Here is an 18,262-nt window from a genome sequence, read left to right on the forward strand (position 1 = left end):
GGCAACAGAGGGCAGGATTCAGCACACTGACCCCAGACCCGAGGAGGTTTAGGCAGTGTCTGGTCACCTGTCTGTGGGAGTTCCTCCCCCACCGTAATACTGCCACCGGCCTCTCCCCGCTCCCACCAAGGCAGCCCCCGAAAGACCTCCGGGGACAGTTTCCCACCCCAGAAGGCTTGCAGTCCAGGGCCGACCCCTTTTGCCTGCCCTGAGCCTTTAGCCGGAGCCCGCCCAGCCCTGGCTTTCAGAGCCTGCCTGCCTCAGAGAGCCAGCGGCCAGCCCCTAGGCCCCCCCCCAGACTGACTGCCCGTCTGGTGTCTCCCGTCTCATTCTGTCGGCCAGGATTCCTACGAGGCCTCCCCGGGCTCCGAGACTCAGCGTAGGCGGCGGCGGCGGCACAGGCACAGCCCCACCGGCCCGCCAGGCTTCCCCCGAGACGGCGACTATCGGGACCAGGACTATCGGACCGAGCAAGGGGAGGAGGAGGAGGAGGAGGAGGAGGAGGAGGAGGAGGAGAAGGCCAGTAACATCGTCATGCTGAGGATGCTGCCACAGGCAGCCACTGAGGATGACGTACGTGCCCCCCCCCATGGCCCCGGGCAGGCGGCAGAGCAGGAGGCCAGGCTGGGTCTCCTCCAGGGCCCTCAGCTTCTCCCTCACCCCGACCTCAGCATCTTTTATCCCTTTTCTCCCCCAGCACTGATCCGTCCTCTGGGCAGGCCCTTGTACTCTCCTGGTCTGGAAGGGAGGATTGTCGGATAGGCTGCCTTGGCCAAGGGGCTGTGGTGGTGGGTGTGGGAGGGAACAGAGCATTCCTCCAGAACATTCCACTGGTCATCCATCCATTCTGCATACGTTGATTGAGGGCCAGATGCTCACCGGGCCCAGAGCCGGGTATTCCTGGTGGCAGAGATGATGCAGGGCCCTACAGCCCTGGGGATGGGGAGGGTCCCCATGGGATTTTCTGAGGTTTTATTCACATGCTTTCCCCATACCCTCACCCCCTGCCCTCCTTTGTCAGCAGCGTCAAATATCAGTGGCCTGGCCACAGAGTTCTGGGTTCTTTGACTTCCTTCGCTGCTACTGACAGCCTTCCCACCCCATGCTCCGTGACATTCCCTTCCATATTCCTCCCTTTTCTTCTGTTCCCTTCTCATAGAGGCTTCCCCTAATGAGCCCCAGTAAAACCCCAGAGGGCCACTAGAATAGCCTTGTCCCTAGCCTCCCCGAGTCTCCTCTCTGCCCCTTCCCCTGAATTCTCTGCCCAACTCTTCTCTGAAATCTACCGGCTGCCCCTTTTGTCCCAGAGACTATCCCACCTGTGTATTTGGGAGTTTCTCAAGGCCGGCCCAGCTGCTGTGTTCAGGGTCGGACGGTAGCTCCACGCTGACATGTGCTACGGATTGAGCACAGGGGGGGGGGCCACAGGCCAGGTCTCACTTAATCCTCACAGCCACCCTGCGGGGAAGGGACTCTGCGTGTTTCCGTCCTACGGATGAGGAAACCAGGCCCCCAGGAGTGAAGCAGCTTGCCCCAGGTCCCGCAGCCAGTGAGTGGCAGGCCAGTGAGTGGAAGAGTGGAGCTGGGGTTTGGCCCTGGGCAGCTGGATTCCAGAGCCCACATTCTTGCTGTTTCCTGAGCCCTCCCTGAGTGTTTGCAGTCCTAACGAGCTCCCCTGTGTTTCTTTTCATCCTCAAGCACGTGTGTGTGTGTGTGTGTGTGTGTGTGTGTGTGTGTGTGTGTGTGTGAGAGAGAGAGAGAGAGAGAGAGAGAGAGCTTTTTCACCTGATGAGGAAACTAAGGCCCAGAGGCAATAAGATTGCTGCCGGAGAATGCCCAGCACATGCTCCCAGCCTTCTGCAAGAAGCACCACTGGCCTAGAGACCCTGCCTTACCTGGTCCGAACCCCAGATTGCCTCTGCAGCTTCCCTCTGGCTTCACCCAGGAAGCTTTCCAAACCCTGGGACCACACCTTTTGGTCTCCACCCCAGGATACTGCTCCATGCGTGGCCTGGGGCACACGGCGGGGCTCTGCTCAGATCCCAGTCCTTCCTGTTTTGGTATTCGCGTCAGGGGTCTCTTGGGGCAAGCCCCAGCTCTCCTCACTGCCACTGCACCAAGCCTGTTGACAGACACCCCCCCCCCCGCCCCCGCAGGCCATTCTTGAGTTGCTGGCTTGGCTCGCTGCTCTCTCATTGCTCTCCGCCTCTGAGGGTCACCACGCTGCCAGGCCCCGCCCCTTGCACCATGCCCCTTTCATTTCACTCACTCTCTGCAAGTCTGGGGCCGAGTGCTGAAACCTGGTGCTGGTGCGGCCCAGGGCCGTGGCCACTTGGGGAGAAGCCCCAAGAGAGCAAGAGGAGGCGGTGCGTGCACATCACCGGCAGCCCCTCAGGGTCCTGGAGGCCTCCGGTGGCCCCCCGCGTGCTGAGCCTGCCCCCATCCGTATCTCCCCGTACAGATCCGGGGCCAGCTGCAGTCCCACGGAGTGCAAGCACGAGAGGTCCGGCTGATGCGGAACAAATCCTCAGGTGAGCTTTTGTTCCCAGTGCCCCCCCCTTCCACTGGCCAGCCGCAGCCTCCAGTCTCCCTCCTGCTTCTGCCTTCTCCCTCACCCTCCCTGCCCTGCCTTCCTGCCACAGCTGGGAATGGGCAGCTTGGGGTGCCCTCTCTTCTTCTCTTCCCCTCAACCCGTCCTCCTCACAGCTCTGGGGCTGTCGGGGAGGGGGGGCAATACTGAGCTGAGTGCTCCCCGGGGGCAGGGGCAGGGCCAGGGCCAGGCTCCAGGGCACCTCCTCTTTGGGACTCTTAAGTATCTGAGGTGGTAACCCCCTCCCCATATACTCCCTTCCCTCTCCCTTCTTCTCCTTCCCCTGCCCCTCAATCTCCCCCACGTTTTCTGGTGACAGCCTGTGACCAGAAAGTAGGTCTGACACGGTCCCACCCACATGTCCCAAGAGGGGAGGCAGGGGATGGCTCTTACCCAAGGGTGCATCCCAATGAGCAGCCAGGATTTCTGGCTTCACTTGTTCCCTCCCTCCCTCTTGCAGGCTGCTTGGAGCTGGCCTGAGGTTAGCAGGGTGGGGGGGTGGGAGTTGTCTCTGCAGGACCTCTGGCCCAGGCTCCCCAAGGCAGGCACAGTGGGGCTTCACTGCCTGGGCTTCTCTCTCCATCTCTCAGTCTCTCTCCTCCCCACACCTCCATCTCTCTCTCTCTCTCTCTCTCTCTCTCTCTCTTCCTCTCCCTCTCTCCCTCCCTCTCTCTCTCCCTCCTCCTCCCCCCTCCCTTTCCTTCTCCCTGCCCCTCTTTTCCTCTCTCTCTGTCCTTCCCTCTCTCCCTCCCTCCCCCACCCCAGATCATACCATTTCATCTTCCTGTGCATCCTAACGGTTACTCTTACGGAGATCAAGCATGCCCCCCAAGTCCTGCCATATCTAAGCCCTCCCTGTGTGTACCTCCAGAAGAGGAGCTGCTCTCCTGCAGCCTCAAGCCCTGGGTCCCTTTCCCAGCCCTGGCCAGGCCTCGAGTCTCTCTTGGTAGCATGTAGGTCTTGCTCTGCTTCAGCCCAGCCAAACCACACACTGACAGGGTTCTGGTCGCTCTCTGTCTCCATAAGGTGGTATCCTAGGTGTGGCCCCTTCTGGCACTTCTCCCAGGCACCCACTGATTCTTTAAGGTCTGCCTGGCCAACCCTGGCCCCCATTCTCCTGCTGTCTAGGAGGACTTGCACTGTGGGTGGCTGTAATCTTCCTAGCTTGGCCCTGAGCGGCTCCCTGATAAGGCCCACCTCCCCTGCACTGTGCTGAGGCTGAGGTGACATTGTGTCCCTGACTCCCCCTGGTTCCTGATGGGCCTGGAGCCTTCCCAGCCTCACCAAGCAGCCTGGCCCAGGTTCTTTTTTGCTTCTTTGATGAAACACCTGTCACAGGACCCCTCCTGGGCACCGGCCTCGTGCTGGGCCCCACCCTTCGATTATCTGTTCTGGCCCATGTGGTGTCAACAGCCTGCCCATCTGCCCTCCTTCCTTCTCTGAGACAGATCTCTACTTGTACCCTTTCCCTCCCACCTCCTCCTCTCCGTCTCCGTCACCCCAGGCAGGTCTGCCTGAGCCCCTCTCTCTTTCTTCCCAGCTGGCGTGTGTGTATCTCCTCCTCCCCCTCCCACCTCCGTCCCCCATCCCTCTTTCCTACTCCTCCCAACCATCTACCTTGCCTCCCACCCCCTGGTCTTTCTCTCTCTGATTACTTCTCTCTCTCCCTTTCTTCTTTTCTCCTCTCCCCCTTTCCCCCCCCCCCCCCCCCCCCCCGGTCCTCTCCCCTCGGGTCCCACCCCCGGGAACGCCGTGTGTCCAAAGCTGTTGACTAACCCACTGCGTCTGTATCTGAATGCTGTCTCCAGGTCAGAGCCGGGGCTTCGCCTTCGTCGAGTTTAGTCACTTGCAGGACGCTACACGATGGATGGAAGCCAATCAGGTTGCTTTGCCGCACTTGAACCCCCCCCCAAACAAATACTACTTTGTAATCGAGCGCTCCCCATCGCCTGATTCTATGGACACAGTTCCCTGCCCTGTGGCCCTGTGTCCCATCCCCCCCGCCCCCTCTCTCTCCCCCTTCCTGACCCTCACTATCTCCTCTTCCCATCTCTTGCTACCCACTGGGCTTCCCATCAAGAACCCACACTCACCACTGGCCCCTTCCCACCACCAGGCACTAGCTCTGCCCCTCCACCTCCCAGCTGAGCTTTTGGAGAAAGGGCTGCCGGGGGGAGGTTTTCTTCCACAGAGGCTCCCACTCCTCGGGGACCACCCTGCTCCGGGGTTAGGCAGAGCCAGGATTTCGTTCCACTCTCAGGCATCACTGGAAGTCTAGCCACTGGGGACCTTAGCTGTTGGCACACTAACTAGCAAGTCCCGTTTTGCCATCTCTCTCCCTGCATGTGAGTTCGGCCTTTTGACTTCCCCGTGCGAGAGGCCAGCACCAGTACCAGTCAAATGCGATAGAACTCACTTCAGATGCCCCAGCCCTCCCCCTGCACCTACCCCCCGACAGGAGCCACTGCTTGCGCACTCCACTGAGGGCAGGCCTGCCTTCTCAGCAAGGAGTCATGCTGTCAGGAAGGGAAGGGAGCCTGCTCCCCCGCCTGGCACGGTCTCCCCACCCAGCAGCTTTGGGACCTTCAGAGACCCAAGGACCTGCTCTGCTCACCTGCCCAGAGCCTGGCTCACTGGTGTGGGACACAGGAGGAAGGGTCAGATGTGGTGGAAGCAGGGGCTCAGCAGGGCGGCCCTGGGGCCATCTCTGCCCTAATGCCGGGGGGCCCAGGACCCAGCCAGCCCCGGGAAGACAGCCTCACAGCAGGAACTTCCATCTTTTAAATATGGCTCTTTCTTTTTCCCCTTCTCCAGCACTAGCGCGCGTGCGCTCTCTCTCTCTTTCTCTCCCCTCCTCTCCCTCCCCTCCCTGTCCCCCTCATCCCGAGTGTAGCCTGTGTAGTGCTGGCCCTGGGTGTGGCCTGGCAGTGTCAGGGCTGAGTGGGGGGTTTTCCCCACTGTCCGGCAAGCGTCGGTCAGCCGAGCACTGTGTGCCTGGTGGCGTGTGTTCACGTGTGCGTGCGCGTGCCCGGAAAGGCAGCAAACAGCTGCGCCCAAGGGCTGTGGCGCTTTCCCTCCCTCCTTCCCTTCCTTCTTCCCTCGTCCGTTCTCCGACCTCCCTCCGTTCCCTGTCCCTCATCCATCCAGCTGAAGGGCTCGCTCACTCTCTTCTCCTGTGCTGAAACGGTGCGTGGGGCACCGCTGCCTGGGCCTCACTGCGCTCTGCTTTTTCCTGCAGCACTCCCTCAACATCCTGGGCCAGAAGGTGTCCATGCACTACAGCGACCCCAAGCCCAAGATCAATGAGGACTGGCTGTGTAATAAGGTACAGGGGCGGTGGGCAGTGGTTGCCGTGGATAGAGGCGGCGGCGGCGTCTGTCGCCCTGGGGCCTCTGAGTGGCAGAGGTGTCGAGGACCGGCTCAGCTCAAGGGGCCACCGTCCCTTGCCGCCTGCCCACCCACCCACGTGTACTGGGCTCTTACTTGGCGCCAGGCTCTGCCCTCAGGAGGCGCAGTCCTGCCCAAAGTCCCAGTAGGCTTTCCACGAGTACTTACGTAAGCGACTGACTAGTGACAGTGGAGGCCCGCCGTGGGGTGTCCGTGTCAGATGTGGACTTCCGAGCCGGGCTGGCCGGAATTAGAGCCTCCCACATCCTCCTTGGTCTCTGCCTCACTTTCCTCAGCTCCAAAACGTGAATAGCGATGACCCCTTTCCCCCAAGGTGGTCGGGAGGATTCCCCTGTGGCGCTGAGAGGTTAACCGTTGGAACAATGTCTGGCCCACAGTTAGCTCCCTTTGATGTCCGCCTGTTCTCCCAAAGGAAAGCACAGGCTGCTCTGGGAACCTGTGTCGGGTGGCCCAACCTTGACGGCCGCTCTGGCAAAGCCATGTCCACCTGAGGCTGAGGCCACAAGCTGTAGGATCTTGCAGTCGTATTCCCTACGAGGAAGCTGAGGCTCAAAGGGGGTGCCCCCGTGGGTTAGCCTTGCGCTGTGACTTGCTCCCGATCACAGGGGCCGTGGATGGTACCCTGGGTTCAGGTCTCCTCTGGGGCCAGCCTCCCAAGCGGCCCAGAGGCAGCCTTGCGACTCCACAGCCCCACCTTCCTCAGCCAGCTGGCAGTCCTGAGACCGAAGGGGGGCACTGAGAGCCCGTGACCCTCCCCGCAGGAAGAATCCTGCCTACTAAGGGGAGTGGCACCTGTTTGTTTTAAAAGAGAAAGTGTTATCAGGAGGCGGGTGTCCAGTGTCTCTGCAGGGGTAGGGACCAAGGGACAGTGGCACTCTGTCCCTCCTGTATTTTCAGATACTCCTCAAAACCAGGGAATTCTCTCCTTTATCCTCCTTTAATTCCCCGCATCCTGTTGGTCACCAGGCCCTGTCGCTTCCATCACAAAAATGCTCTCCCTCGCGATTCCCACTGCCCAGACCAGCCGTCACCCTCTCCCTCAGCCGCCGCAGACCTCTCTTCTGCTGTGCTGGCCCCTTGCCTCTTTCTCTCGCCCTCTCACTTGTAACATTCCTCGAAACTGCCTCTAACCGCGTTCTTCCGTCTCTGCTTAGAAACCCGCCCCTCACCACTGAGCTTGAGCGTGACCACCCTCCGTAATCTGGTGTCACCTGCCCTCTCCAGCTCCCACTTCTGCCTCTCCTCACCCTCCTACACCAGCTACAGAAAATCTCTTGTTCCCTTTGCTAACAGTAGCTTCCCAGCAAAACCAGACCAAACCAAAGCAAACTTCTAGGCCTCCCAGACCAAACATCCCACCAACTGTCCCCAGCTGAGTGAGCCATGCCCCGCTTGGACCGTTCCCCTCCCGGAGTCCCCGCAGATGAACCTGCTGCCCCTCCCCCGTGCTACATCCGCTCCCTGCTGCTAGGCTGTGAGGGCGGCCCAGGCCACATCCTGGGCCTACGGGGCAGAGCCTGGCACAGGAGCGATGGCGCGGCCCCCGACCACGGAACAGACACAGAAACGTAGAACCTCCACAGATAGAAAAGCTGGGGGTTCCTGGAGGCTGCCATGACCAAGGCTGGTTTCTCAAGAACACCAACCCAGTCCTCAAGATAAAGGAGGGATGGGAGTCTGGCCAGAGAGGGGCTGCTGGCTTTCAGGGGTGGAAACATTGAAGGTTTCTGAAGAGGGAAGCACATTTTAGGAAGAGGAACCCGCTAAAGGGACAAGAAGGGGGGCAGTCCTGGCAGTGGGTACCTCAGAGGAGGTGGCACTTGTAACAAGGGTGGGGGAGTTGTTGATTCCTGAGTTGAGGAGGTGGCACTGAGAACAAACTTGAGACCACATGAAGGGAAGAGTCACAGACTGGGAATGACAGCCAGAGCCCCCTGCCACCCCTGACCCTGGGACCTTCCTTCCTGGGGCATGGCGGGGTTCCCTGGGGGGATCTCTGGATCCCGGTTTGGAGGGTGCCGCAGAAAGCCCCACCCCACCCTGACGGCCTGGCCTGTGCCTCGCAGTGCGGTGTCCAGAACTTCAAACGCCGTGAGAAGTGCTTCAAATGTGGTGTGCCCAAGTCAGGTGAGGCCCTCCTACCCTCCCCCCCCCACGCCCCCGGGACATTGGTAGAAGGGGGAGGACGGTGACCGGCCTTGGAGCTGCCTACCCCTTTGACGCCAGCCTGTCTTCCGCTGCCCCTGACAGAGGCAGAGCAGAAGTTGCCCCTGGGCGCGAGGCTGGACCAGCAGACGCTGCCGCTGGGCGGGCGGGAGCTAAGCCAAGGCCTGCTCCCCCTGCCGCAGCCCTACCAGGCCCAGGGTGTGCTGGCCTCCCAAGCTCTATCACAGGGCTCGGAGCCAAGCTCGGAGAACGCCAATGACAGTGAGTCCGTTGTTCCTTCCTTTCTCCCTGCCCTAGGGTGTCTGGGCTGGGCTCTCCGAGGCCAGAGAGGTGGCAGTGACCAGGACTTAGTCCTCCCAGGGTCTCTTCCTGGTGGGGGGACAGACGTGAAGTAGGGAGAGCAGGGGAGGAACATTGCCCGACTCGACTTTGGGGGTGTGTTGGGAAGGTTCTCGGCAGGTGAGCGACTGAGCTGGGACTTGGACTGACAAGCAAAGTTTATCCAGGAGGAAGAGGTGAGAGGAAACAGCAGGTGCAAAAGACGTGGAGGCCAGAGGAGAGGGGTAGTGGGGAGACACCAGAGGGTAGGGCTGGAGCAGAGTATCAGGGGTGCCCCCTAATGCTGGGCCCCTTCCTGCAGCCATCATTTTGCGCAACCTGAACCCACACAGCACCATGGACTCCATCCTGGGGGCCCTGGCACCCTACGCGGTGCTATCTTCCTCCAATGTTCGCGTCATCAAGGACAAGCAGACCCAACTGAACCGTGGCTTCGCCTTTATCCAGCTCTCCACCATCGTGGTGAGGGCGGCACAGGGGGGGGCCGGGCAGCCAGGGTCCCGGCCCCCGGGGCGGGGAGGAGGGACCCTGACCCCAGCCGCCTCCCCCCCCATCCGCGGCTCCAAGCCTGGCACCGGGGCAATGGAGCCGGGGACCTCCCCGGGCCTGACCCTTCTGCCCCTGCCTCCCCTCCTCCCCCTCCAGGAGGCAGCCCAGCTACTGCAGATCCTGCAGGCCCTGCATCCACCGCTCACCATCGACGGCAAGACCATCAACGTTGAGTTTGCCAAGGGTTCTAAGAGGTCAGGACCCCACCTGTGTCCCTTCCCAGCTGGCCCCCCCAGCCTGGGGCTTCTCATCTCACTCCTCGTCTCTGACATCCTCCCCAGGGACATGGCCTCCAACGAAGGCAGTCGCATCAATGCTGCCTCTGTGGCCAGCACTGCTATTGCCGCGGCCCAGTGGGCCATCTCACAGGTACTCAAAGGCTCCCCTCTGCCCCAGCATCCCCACACCGGGGCCACAGTCTCGACCCTCCCGCGCCCTCTCTGCAACCAGGAGGGCTGGCTTGCTGTCTGGCTTTCCGTGGACCCCAAACCCTCACAGTGGCTGCTGCGGGCTTTGGGGGCCTCGCCGCAGCTCCCTTCCCAGTCACCTCCTCCCAGGCTTTCAACTTCAACACCATCGTGGCTGCTTTTCGCTTCTATTTGGTGGTTATTTTATCGTCCTGAATTGTTACAACTTCTTTAATAAAACGGAATTTATAAGTGGCTGAAAGAAAATTGGGAGATGAAAATAAAGAAGGGGAGGACGGTGTCTTCCTTGACCTGACACCCAGCGCTTGAACTACTCCACACACGTACCAGTGTCAGCCCTGGGAGCCTTTTGGCACAACTCTTCAGTCGATTCTTGTTTTTGCCGCTGCCCTGCCCTGCTGTGGCCGGGCGGCCCGCACACTTCACCTGTCTGAGGCCTGCATGCTTTCTGTCAGCAGACAGACACTAGCCTCACCTGTGGGCAGATGCTTCTTAGCAGGTTCCCCTCCCCCTGCGCCCCTTCCTCTGCTAATAAGCCCCTCCCACTGCCCCTCAGGCCTCCCAGGGTGGGGAGGGTGCCTGGGCCACCCCCGAGGAGCCACCGGTCGACTACAGCTACTACCAACAGGATGAGGGCTATGGCGGCAGCCAGGGCACAGAGTCCTCCCTCTATGCCCATGGCTACCTCAAGGGCACCAAGGGCCCCGGCATCACTGGAACCAAAGGGGACCCATCTGGAGCAGGTGAGCCCCGGCATCTGTCCCTAAGCCTGCGGCAGGGGGGGCGGTAGGCATGGGGGCCTGGGCCCCGTCATTTACAGGCATTCTCCTTCCCTCCCTGTCCCTTATGGCAGGTGCAGAGGCCTCCCTGGATCCCGGGGCAGACCCTGTATCGCTGCAGGCTTTCTCCCGCGCCCAGCCTGGTGCCGCCCCTGGCATCTATCAGCAGTCAGCGGCTGAAGCAAGCGGCAGCCAGGGTGCTGCTGCCAACAGCCAGGTGAGGGAGCTTGGGGGCTCCTGGGGGGGGGGCATGCAGGGGGCATCGGCAGACACTGAGCCCCATTCCCCTGTCCGGCCCTGTGACCAGCCGTACACCATCATGTCACCCGCTGTGCTCAAATCCGAGCTCCAGAGCCCTACCCATCCCAGCTCTGCCCTGCCACCGGCCACCAGCCCCACCGCCCAGGAGTCCTACAGCCAGTACCGTGAGTAGCCGTGGCCTGTGGGTGGGGGGCGGGGCGGGGAGCTCCTTAACAAAGCAGAGAGGAGTGTGACCCCCCTCCTTTCTCGCCCCCCCCCCAGCTGTTCCTGACGTCTCTACCTACCAGTATGATGAGACATCTGGCTACTACTATGACCCCCAGACTGGCCTCTACTATGACCCCAACTCCCAGGTGATAGGGTGGCCCAGGGAACGGGTGGGGTCTGCAGTTCCCCTTCTTGAGGTCTCCCCTCATGCCCCCCTCCCTTGCTCCTCTCCCAGTATTACTACAACGCTCAGAGCCAGCAGTACCTCTACTGGGACGGGGAAAGGCGGACCTACGTTCCAGCCCTGGAGCAGTCGGCCGATGGGCATAAGGAGACAGGGGCCCCCTCGAAGGAGGGTAAAGAGAAGAAGGAGAAGCACAAGACCAAGACAGCCCAACAGGTGAACACTGGGGGTCCAGCAGTCACTGGCTGGCTGTTTGGTGGCTTCCGATGAGTGCATTACTCTTTAAGCCTCTGCTGCTGAGGGAGGGGGCAGATGTGCGCATGGCAGTGACTGCTCCAGAGAGACCGGGCTCTGGCCCGGCGCTGCTCCTTGACGCAGGACATTGAGCCAGGGCCAGTCTCCGCAGCAGTACGTGGTAGGGTGCCCACCTCCCTGAGTGGCCAGTGCCATCCATCCAAGTGAGCCCAGTCAGCTTTCCTGCCCACCCCCCGGCGGGAACCCCCCATTGCTGCTTGTGCCCGAAGCCAGGCTAGCCCTGCCTGTGGAAACGAGGGGGCACGCGGACCTCCTTTGGGCCCAGAACCCCACTTGTGGGTATGTGTCCAGGTCTGTCCATCCCAGAGAACTTATTATGGGCCCATCAGGGTGTGGAAAATGGCCATTGCCACGTCTGGTGGGAGTGGGCAGTTGGAGGGAACTTCGGTGTCTTTCTGTGGAGGAAGGGTATGACAGTCTGGGTGCAGCACTTAGAAGCAAGAACTAAGTGTTCCCTTGGCAACCTGGTAAATTCTAAAAGTGGTGTTGTGCCTGGAGTGGTGGGGGGACAGAATATGGAATGTGGCATAGTATCCCATGTAGAGGTTCGAGAAAGCCGTTATCTGCACTGTAAACTGATGAAATGGAAGCACCCAGAGAGCAGAGTTGTGGGCGTGCCTGTGAGGAGGACAGGCACAGCCCAGGAGGGCTTGGCAAGGGGCACTGACGACAGAATGACGAGAAATGGGGACTTCCATCGCCACCTCCTCACCCCCTGCTGGAAGCTGCAGGGCAGGAAGGGGCAGTGGACGGAGCTGGCGGTCCCAGCCCCTGGAGGGTCCCTGAGAGCCTCACCCCCACCCTTACCCCTAGATTGCCAAGGACATGGAACGCTGGGCCCGCAGCCTCAACAAGCAAAAAGAAAACTTCAAAAACAGCTTCCAGCCCATCAGCGCCCTGCGCGACGATGAGAGGCGGGAGTCAGCCACCGCAGACGCTGGCTATGCCATCCTCGAGAAGAAAGTGTGTGGCGGCCACCCCTCCATCCCCCCCCTGCCCCCGCCTCGCCATCTCCGCCGTCTGTCTGTGCAGTCCCTGAATGTGTGTGTGTCCCCCCCCCCCCCCCCCCCGGGAGCACTAGCCGAGAGACAGCACGCCAGCATGGACCTCCCAAAACTGGCCAGCGACGACCGCCCAGTGAGTGGCCCGGGCAGGAGGAGCCGCGGAGGGGTGGGGGCTCCAATCCAGCCAGGCCTGACCTCCCTCCCGCACCCTCCTGTTCTCTAGAGTCCCCCTCGGGGCCTGGTGGCAGCCTACAGCGGGGAGAGCGACAGTGAGGAGGAGCAGGAACGAGGGGGTCCTGAACGGGAGGAGAAGCTCACGGACTGGCAGAAGCTGGCCTGTCTGCTCTGTCGGCGCCAGTTCCCCAGCAAGGAGGCGCTCATCCGCCACCAGCAGCTCTCTGGACTACACAAGGTGACTGAGGGAGGATTGGCAGGGAGCCTCAGCCTGGCTCGGCCCAGCCCGGCCCAGCCCGGCCCGGCCCGGCCCAGCCGCTTCACGCCTCCTCTTGTCTGTCCCCTTGCAGCAAAACCTTGAGATTCACCGGCGAGCCCACCTGTCAGAAAACGAGCTTGAAGCACTGGAGAAGAACGACATGGAGGTGAGGTGTGACCCATTCCTGGACTCCATCCCCTCTGCCCCTTGCCAAGTGCCTATCCCCTCGGGCAGCTGGTGCTCAAGTCCCTCGGCGGATGTAGCCTGCTGCTCGCACCCCCGATATCCTGCCCACAGAGACCTCAGTCAGACCTGTTAGCCAAATCCAGCTCCCCCATTCTCTCTCTCACACACACAACACACACAACACACAACACACACACACACACACACACACACACACACGTGTTTTCAGCAAATGAAGTACCGGGACCGTGCGGCCGAACGCAGAGAGAAGTACGGCATCCCTGAGCCACCAGAGCCCAAGAGGAGGAAGTACGGGGGCATGTCCGCAGCTTCTGTGTAGGTGCCCGGGGCCAAGGGGAGGGGCCCGGGGCCGGCGGGCCAGTCACTCACACTGTCCCACTGGCCCCTGCAGGGACTTTGAGCAACCCACGCGGGATGGGCTGGGCAGTGACAACATTGGCAGCCGCATGCTCCAGGCCATGGGCTGGAAAGAGGGTAGTGGCCTGGGCCGCAAGAAGCAGGGCATTGTGACGCCCATTGAGGTGAGTCTCCTGTGATCCCATCCCCATCCTCCAGCATTCTCTTCTCTGCTGCACCCCCATCCCGCAGCCGACCTGACAGCCTGCCTCTCTCACATAGGCCCAGACACGGGTGCGGGGTTCCGGCTTGGGTGCCCGAGGCAGCTCCTATGGGGTCACTTCAACTGAGTCCTACAAGGAGACACTGCACAAGACAATGGTGACCCGCTTCAATGAGGCCCAGTGAGCAGCTGCAAGAGCTGCTTCTACATATGTCGGGTCCAGCCTGGGGTAGGGGAGGGTGAAGTGTGGGTGGTCTGAGTGGGGCCCTGCACCTGTCTACCAGCCCACTCCCCATCCAGAGAGGCCCTGACCAAGTCAGACTTTGAGTTGGTGACTTTTGTTGGAAAACTGGGCTGGGGTCATGCTCTTCTTTTTGTAATAAAAGCTGAAAAGTCCATAGCTTGCATGTCTCTTTCTCATGCACCAGCGTGGTTTGTGGCCCCCACGCAGGGACATAAACACAGGTGGACGAGGGGCCTCATCAGACCAAGGTAGGTGGCAGTGGTAGCATTCACGGTGTCTGGTGCATGGGGGCTACCGGCTTGGGATGAAGGTGGGGGTTATAACAGGAAGTTCTGGCTTGTGCCCCGACCCACAAGATCCTGGTCACGGCCCCCTCGCCATTGTCAAGTCCAGCAGGTCTCCATATACCAGGAAATCCCACACCAGCAGGGCACCATCGGGCTTGAAGTCCCCTTGAGTCAGAGCCAGCACTGGGAACCTCCCACCCCCTGGCCTTGCCACCCAGCAGCTGCACCCGTTGTACAATCGCAGGGCTAAACCTAAACCACACTTGGCCCTCCCTGGGGCTGGGGACTGCCCAAGGGCGTCTCCAATTGGACAACAGTGGGCACTCTGGCCCCAGTCACCCCTGTGCCTTCAATGGGCAGATGACCCCAGAGGGGTGGAGCTAGAGAAGCTCAGCCTGCCAATCCCAGGTCAGAGATGCTCCATCAGGACCAGTTGGGCCCACACTTATTCCCATTCTCTCCACGACTGTTAGCACAGGACCCACCCTTCTGGTCACTGCCAACCAGTCTGCACCCTGTGATTCCCAAGTATGTGTGTGCTCTCAGCACAGGTCTGGTGCAGTGGAACATGAAGCTGAGGCTGCCCTCTCCCGGCTGGCCCTGAAGGTTTGGGCGGGAAATGGGGCCAGGAACCGCCCCGCCCGGAAACAGAGGCTTGTGAGGTGAGAAAGTGAAAGGGGAGGTGCTAAGGGAAAAGCAATGGGCACAAAGCCCCTCCCCCACTTATTGGCCTGCGTTATGACATCTCCCTGCACCAGCTGTAGGAGGCAAGGTGAGAAAGAAGGGGCCCCCAGAGGTGATATGGTGGTGATTTGGGGTGGGGGTGTTGCCCAGGGACAGAGGAAGGGGGTGTGGGAGAGGGGAGAGGGACAGGAAATAGGAACAGAAGGAGGCCACCTGTAAGAACCTGTCTCAGGATGGGTGGGTTTTAGCCTGGAGGCGCCCACATGTTCCCTTCCCGCTTCCCACCCCCCAGGGCTCTCAGAATCCCACAGCAAGGAACCCTTATACATGGTTGGAAGTAGAAGTAGTAAATGGTGCAGCCACTGTGGAAAACTGGTTGTTTCATATAAAAGGAAACATATACTTAGTCCATGACCCAGCAATTTCATTCTTAGATATTTACCCCCAAATAAATGCAAACACGCCAACAAAAAGACCTGTTATATGTACATGGAAAGCAGCAGCTATGTTTACAGTAGCCAAAAACTAGGAACCCAAACATCCAACAAGAGGAGAATAGATAAATTACGGTCTATTCATACAATGGACTACAACTCAGCAATAAAAAAGAACAAAATACTGATATAAACATCAACATGAATGAATCTCACAAACATGAGTGAAAAAAGACACAAAAGAGTACACACTATATAGTTCCATTTATGTGAAGTTCTCAATCAAAACATGGTGGGGCACCTGGCTGGCGTGCAGCTCAGTAGAGCATGCGACTCTTGAGCTCAAAGTTGTGTAAGTTTGAGCCCCAAGTTGGCTGTAGAGATTACTTTAAAGTCTTTTTAAAAAGAAAAAAAAAACATTTTGGTGATAGAGCAGAGTGAAGGTAGGGAGGGTGTCTTTCACTAGAAAGGGTTGCAAGGTAGCTTTCTGGAATAATGAAAAAGTTCTAGATCTTGATTGGGCGTACTGGCCATATGGGTGTATATGTAGGTAAAAATTCAAGCTGTACAATTAAAATCTGAGCATTTTATCATATGTAAGTTAAACACAAAACTGGAAAAAGACCACCAGAGAAAACCTCAGTAAGAAGCAAGGATATAAGAGAACAGAAATAGATGAAATAAGGGAAACAAACAACAGATTAGTAAAATCAAAGGCAGAATCTTTAAAACAAAAAGTAAAAGGAAAGACAGACCTGGCAAGACTGATCAATTAAAGAAGACTGAAAATGCGAACACACCAAATACAAAATTAAAAAGGGGAACTTACTACAGATGAAACAGAACTTTTAAAAATAATGAACATATGTCTGAAAATCTAGATGAAATGAATACATTCCTAGAATAATATAAAATGCCAAAACCATTCCATGGAGAAACAGATTAGTTGAATAGAGCAAAAAGTAATAAATTGAAACAGTAGTCAAAAGATTTCCTCTCCCCACCAAAAAAAAGGGGTGGCAAATGGTTTTTATAAGTGTGATTTACCCAACTCCCAAGGAATAGTTAATTGTTATCTTACTGAAGTTGTTCCAGGTACTAGAAAAAGAATAAAAGATGTCTATTTTATGAAGCTAGTGTAATCTCTATCCCTGAAACAGGTAAGATAATACAAGAAAATTTCAAGCCCATTTCACTTCTATCTGTAGATGTAAAAATCCTTAACAAAATCTTAGCTAAATGAATCCAGTAGTATATTTAGCAAACATGTTTTGATTAAATAGGATTTATCCCAGGAACGCAAAATTGGGTCAACATCACAAAAGGCTATAAATGTAGTTCTCTACCTTAATAGACCCAAAGTAAACAAAACATAATCATCTGAAACAGAAAAAGCGCTTGATAAAGTTCAAGACACCATGAGTCCATACCTATATAAATGAATGGGTAAAAGAGTAAATAATTGGAGAAGAAGGGAAATAATTTTCTTTACAGTAGAACATCAACTAATACTAATAATTGTCAACAATGTTGGAGTTAGAAATTTTATGAATGCTAAAACTAGTGGTTACACTAGCAGTCAGTCACACTTTGATGATGAACAGGATATTCACATAGATTCAAAGTCTCTCCCTATGAAATACATGTTAGTTAATTCCAAAGGGAAAAAGAGTATCTTTACAGTAGAGAAACCTGGCAGATACCAGCTTAATGAAGGGAACACAGCAAACATTATCAGTATTAAAATCATGAACCATCTGATAGAATGAAAGGAGGAGTCAATGACACTTCTGTGATCTTCCCATCCCAAATGCGGAACCTGAATCTAACCACGAGGAAGCATCAGACAGAACCAAACTGAGGGACATGCTACAAAATTCCTGGCTTGTCATCTTCAAAAGCGTCAAGGTCCTGAAGGTCAAGGGAAGACTGAAGAACTGTTCCAGACTGAAGGAGACATGCCATTTGAAAGTTCAAATGTCACCTCCTTAATGAGGCCTGCCCTGTCTACCCTATTTAAAATTACAAACCCTTCCCCACCATACTCCCTGTGCCCCGCTCCTTGTATTACTTTTCTCCATAACACTTCTCAACTTCTAACATCCTCTATATATTTTTTCCTTTTCTGTATTGTCTCCTTCACCAGAACAAAAGCTCCACGTCTCGCCTTGCTCATCACTGTGTCCCTAATGCCTAAAACAGGGTTTGCCATATACCAGGTCTTGGAAGTATGAATAAATACACATACCACAACTGTTCAAATCACTCTCACTTAAAAAAAAGGCTAGAAAAAAAAAAGGCTAATATATAGAGTTCCTAAAAATCCATGAGAAGTACAGCAACCCAATAGAAATGAACAAAGGACACCAACAAATTCCCAAAAAGCAAGAACCATAAATATCTTTAAATCTATGAAAAGATGCCCAAGCTCACTCCCACAGAGTTCACAAGACACACTCATTCGTGGCTGGAGGCAAAGCGAAATGGTACATTTCTCTCTCTCACCCCCACCTCCCCCTCCCTCTCTTTTTCCTGCTTTCTTACCTCCATGGGCTTCTGCTCAAGCTGTTCCCTCCAACTGGAATGCTCTTTCCTCTCACTTGGGAAAGTCCATATCCTGCCTCAGTGACTCCCACTGATCCATTTGAGGGCAATCAATTCTTCAGAGAAGAACTCGGCCACACCCATGGCTTCAGCTGTCTCCCCTGATGGTCCCCAAATCCATATCTCCAGCCCCAGACCTCCCTCGATCCCCCTGAATTTCACACCTGGTCCCCAACTGTTCACTCAACCAACACATACCAGAACTTGGACGTCCAACATGCATCTCAAATGTAACACATCTGAAGACAAACGCCGGATCTTGCCCCACACCTGGTTCCTAATGGAGTATTTCCCATGTCACTTGATGACAACTCCATCCTTCAGCTGCTCAGGCTAATAACCTGGGGCGTCAGCCAGGACTCCTCTCTACTTTTCATGTCCTCTATCTGATCTCTTGGCAAATCCTGGCATCTTTACCTTCAAAATCAGTCCAGAAGCGAATCTCTCCTCACCCCTTCCACTTTTACCATCTTAGTCTGATCCTCTCTCATCGCTTCTGGACTCTTGCAGTGGCCTTTCCGCTGGTGTCTCTGCTCCCATCTTTCCCCTTACAGTTTGTTCTCTCTCCACCCAGAGCAGC

At 57.1% G+C, this 18,262-nt stretch overlaps 1 protein-coding gene across 6 annotated transcripts in view; it reads left to right on the top strand.

Annotated features, from left to right (window-relative positions):
• The window catches only part of RBM10 (RNA binding motif protein 10), a 29,387-nt gene extending 15,566 nt beyond the window's left edge, over positions 1 to 13,821 (top strand). For 2 of the 6 annotated variants that reach the window (XM_032426619.1, XM_032426623.1), the window contains exons 4-24: positions 343 to 573; positions 2,462 to 2,531; positions 4,399 to 4,472; positions 5,829 to 5,915; positions 8,065 to 8,125; positions 8,249 to 8,425; positions 8,805 to 8,965; positions 9,149 to 9,246; positions 9,334 to 9,421; positions 10,037 to 10,223; positions 10,334 to 10,476; positions 10,567 to 10,684; positions 10,782 to 10,873; positions 10,963 to 11,127; positions 12,040 to 12,189; positions 12,298 to 12,363; positions 12,454 to 12,642; positions 12,755 to 12,829; positions 13,079 to 13,185; positions 13,262 to 13,391; positions 13,489 to 13,821. In XM_032426619.1, the coding sequence (XP_032282510.1) occupies positions 343 to 573; positions 2,462 to 2,531; positions 4,399 to 4,472; positions 5,829 to 5,915; positions 8,065 to 8,125; positions 8,249 to 8,425; positions 8,805 to 8,965; positions 9,149 to 9,246; positions 9,334 to 9,421; positions 10,037 to 10,223; positions 10,334 to 10,476; positions 10,567 to 10,684; positions 10,782 to 10,873; positions 10,963 to 11,127; positions 12,040 to 12,189; positions 12,298 to 12,363; positions 12,454 to 12,642; positions 12,755 to 12,829; positions 13,079 to 13,185; positions 13,262 to 13,391; positions 13,489 to 13,614 (2,595 nt within the window). In that variant the 3' untranslated portion in view covers positions 13,615 to 13,821. The remainder of the gene's footprint in view (positions 1 to 342; positions 574 to 2,461; positions 2,532 to 4,398; positions 4,473 to 5,828; positions 5,916 to 8,064; positions 8,126 to 8,248; positions 8,426 to 8,804; positions 8,966 to 9,148; positions 9,247 to 9,333; positions 9,422 to 10,036; positions 10,224 to 10,333; positions 10,477 to 10,566; positions 10,685 to 10,781; positions 10,874 to 10,962; positions 11,128 to 12,039; positions 12,190 to 12,297; positions 12,364 to 12,453; positions 12,643 to 12,754; positions 12,830 to 13,078; positions 13,186 to 13,261; positions 13,392 to 13,488) is intronic. The other 4 variants (XM_032426622.1, XM_032426620.1, XM_032426624.1 and 1 more) reach the window with 4 other exon arrangements.
• The last annotated feature ends 4,441 nt before the right edge of the window (positions 13,822 to 18,262 follow it).

Source organism: Phoca vitulina, unplaced genomic scaffold (assembly GCF_004348235.1).
Source record: "Phoca vitulina isolate PV1807 unplaced genomic scaffold, GSC_HSeal_1.0 scaffold35, whole genome shotgun sequence".
NCBI classification, from domain to species: Eukaryota; Metazoa; Chordata; class Mammalia; order Carnivora; family Phocidae; genus Phoca; species Phoca vitulina.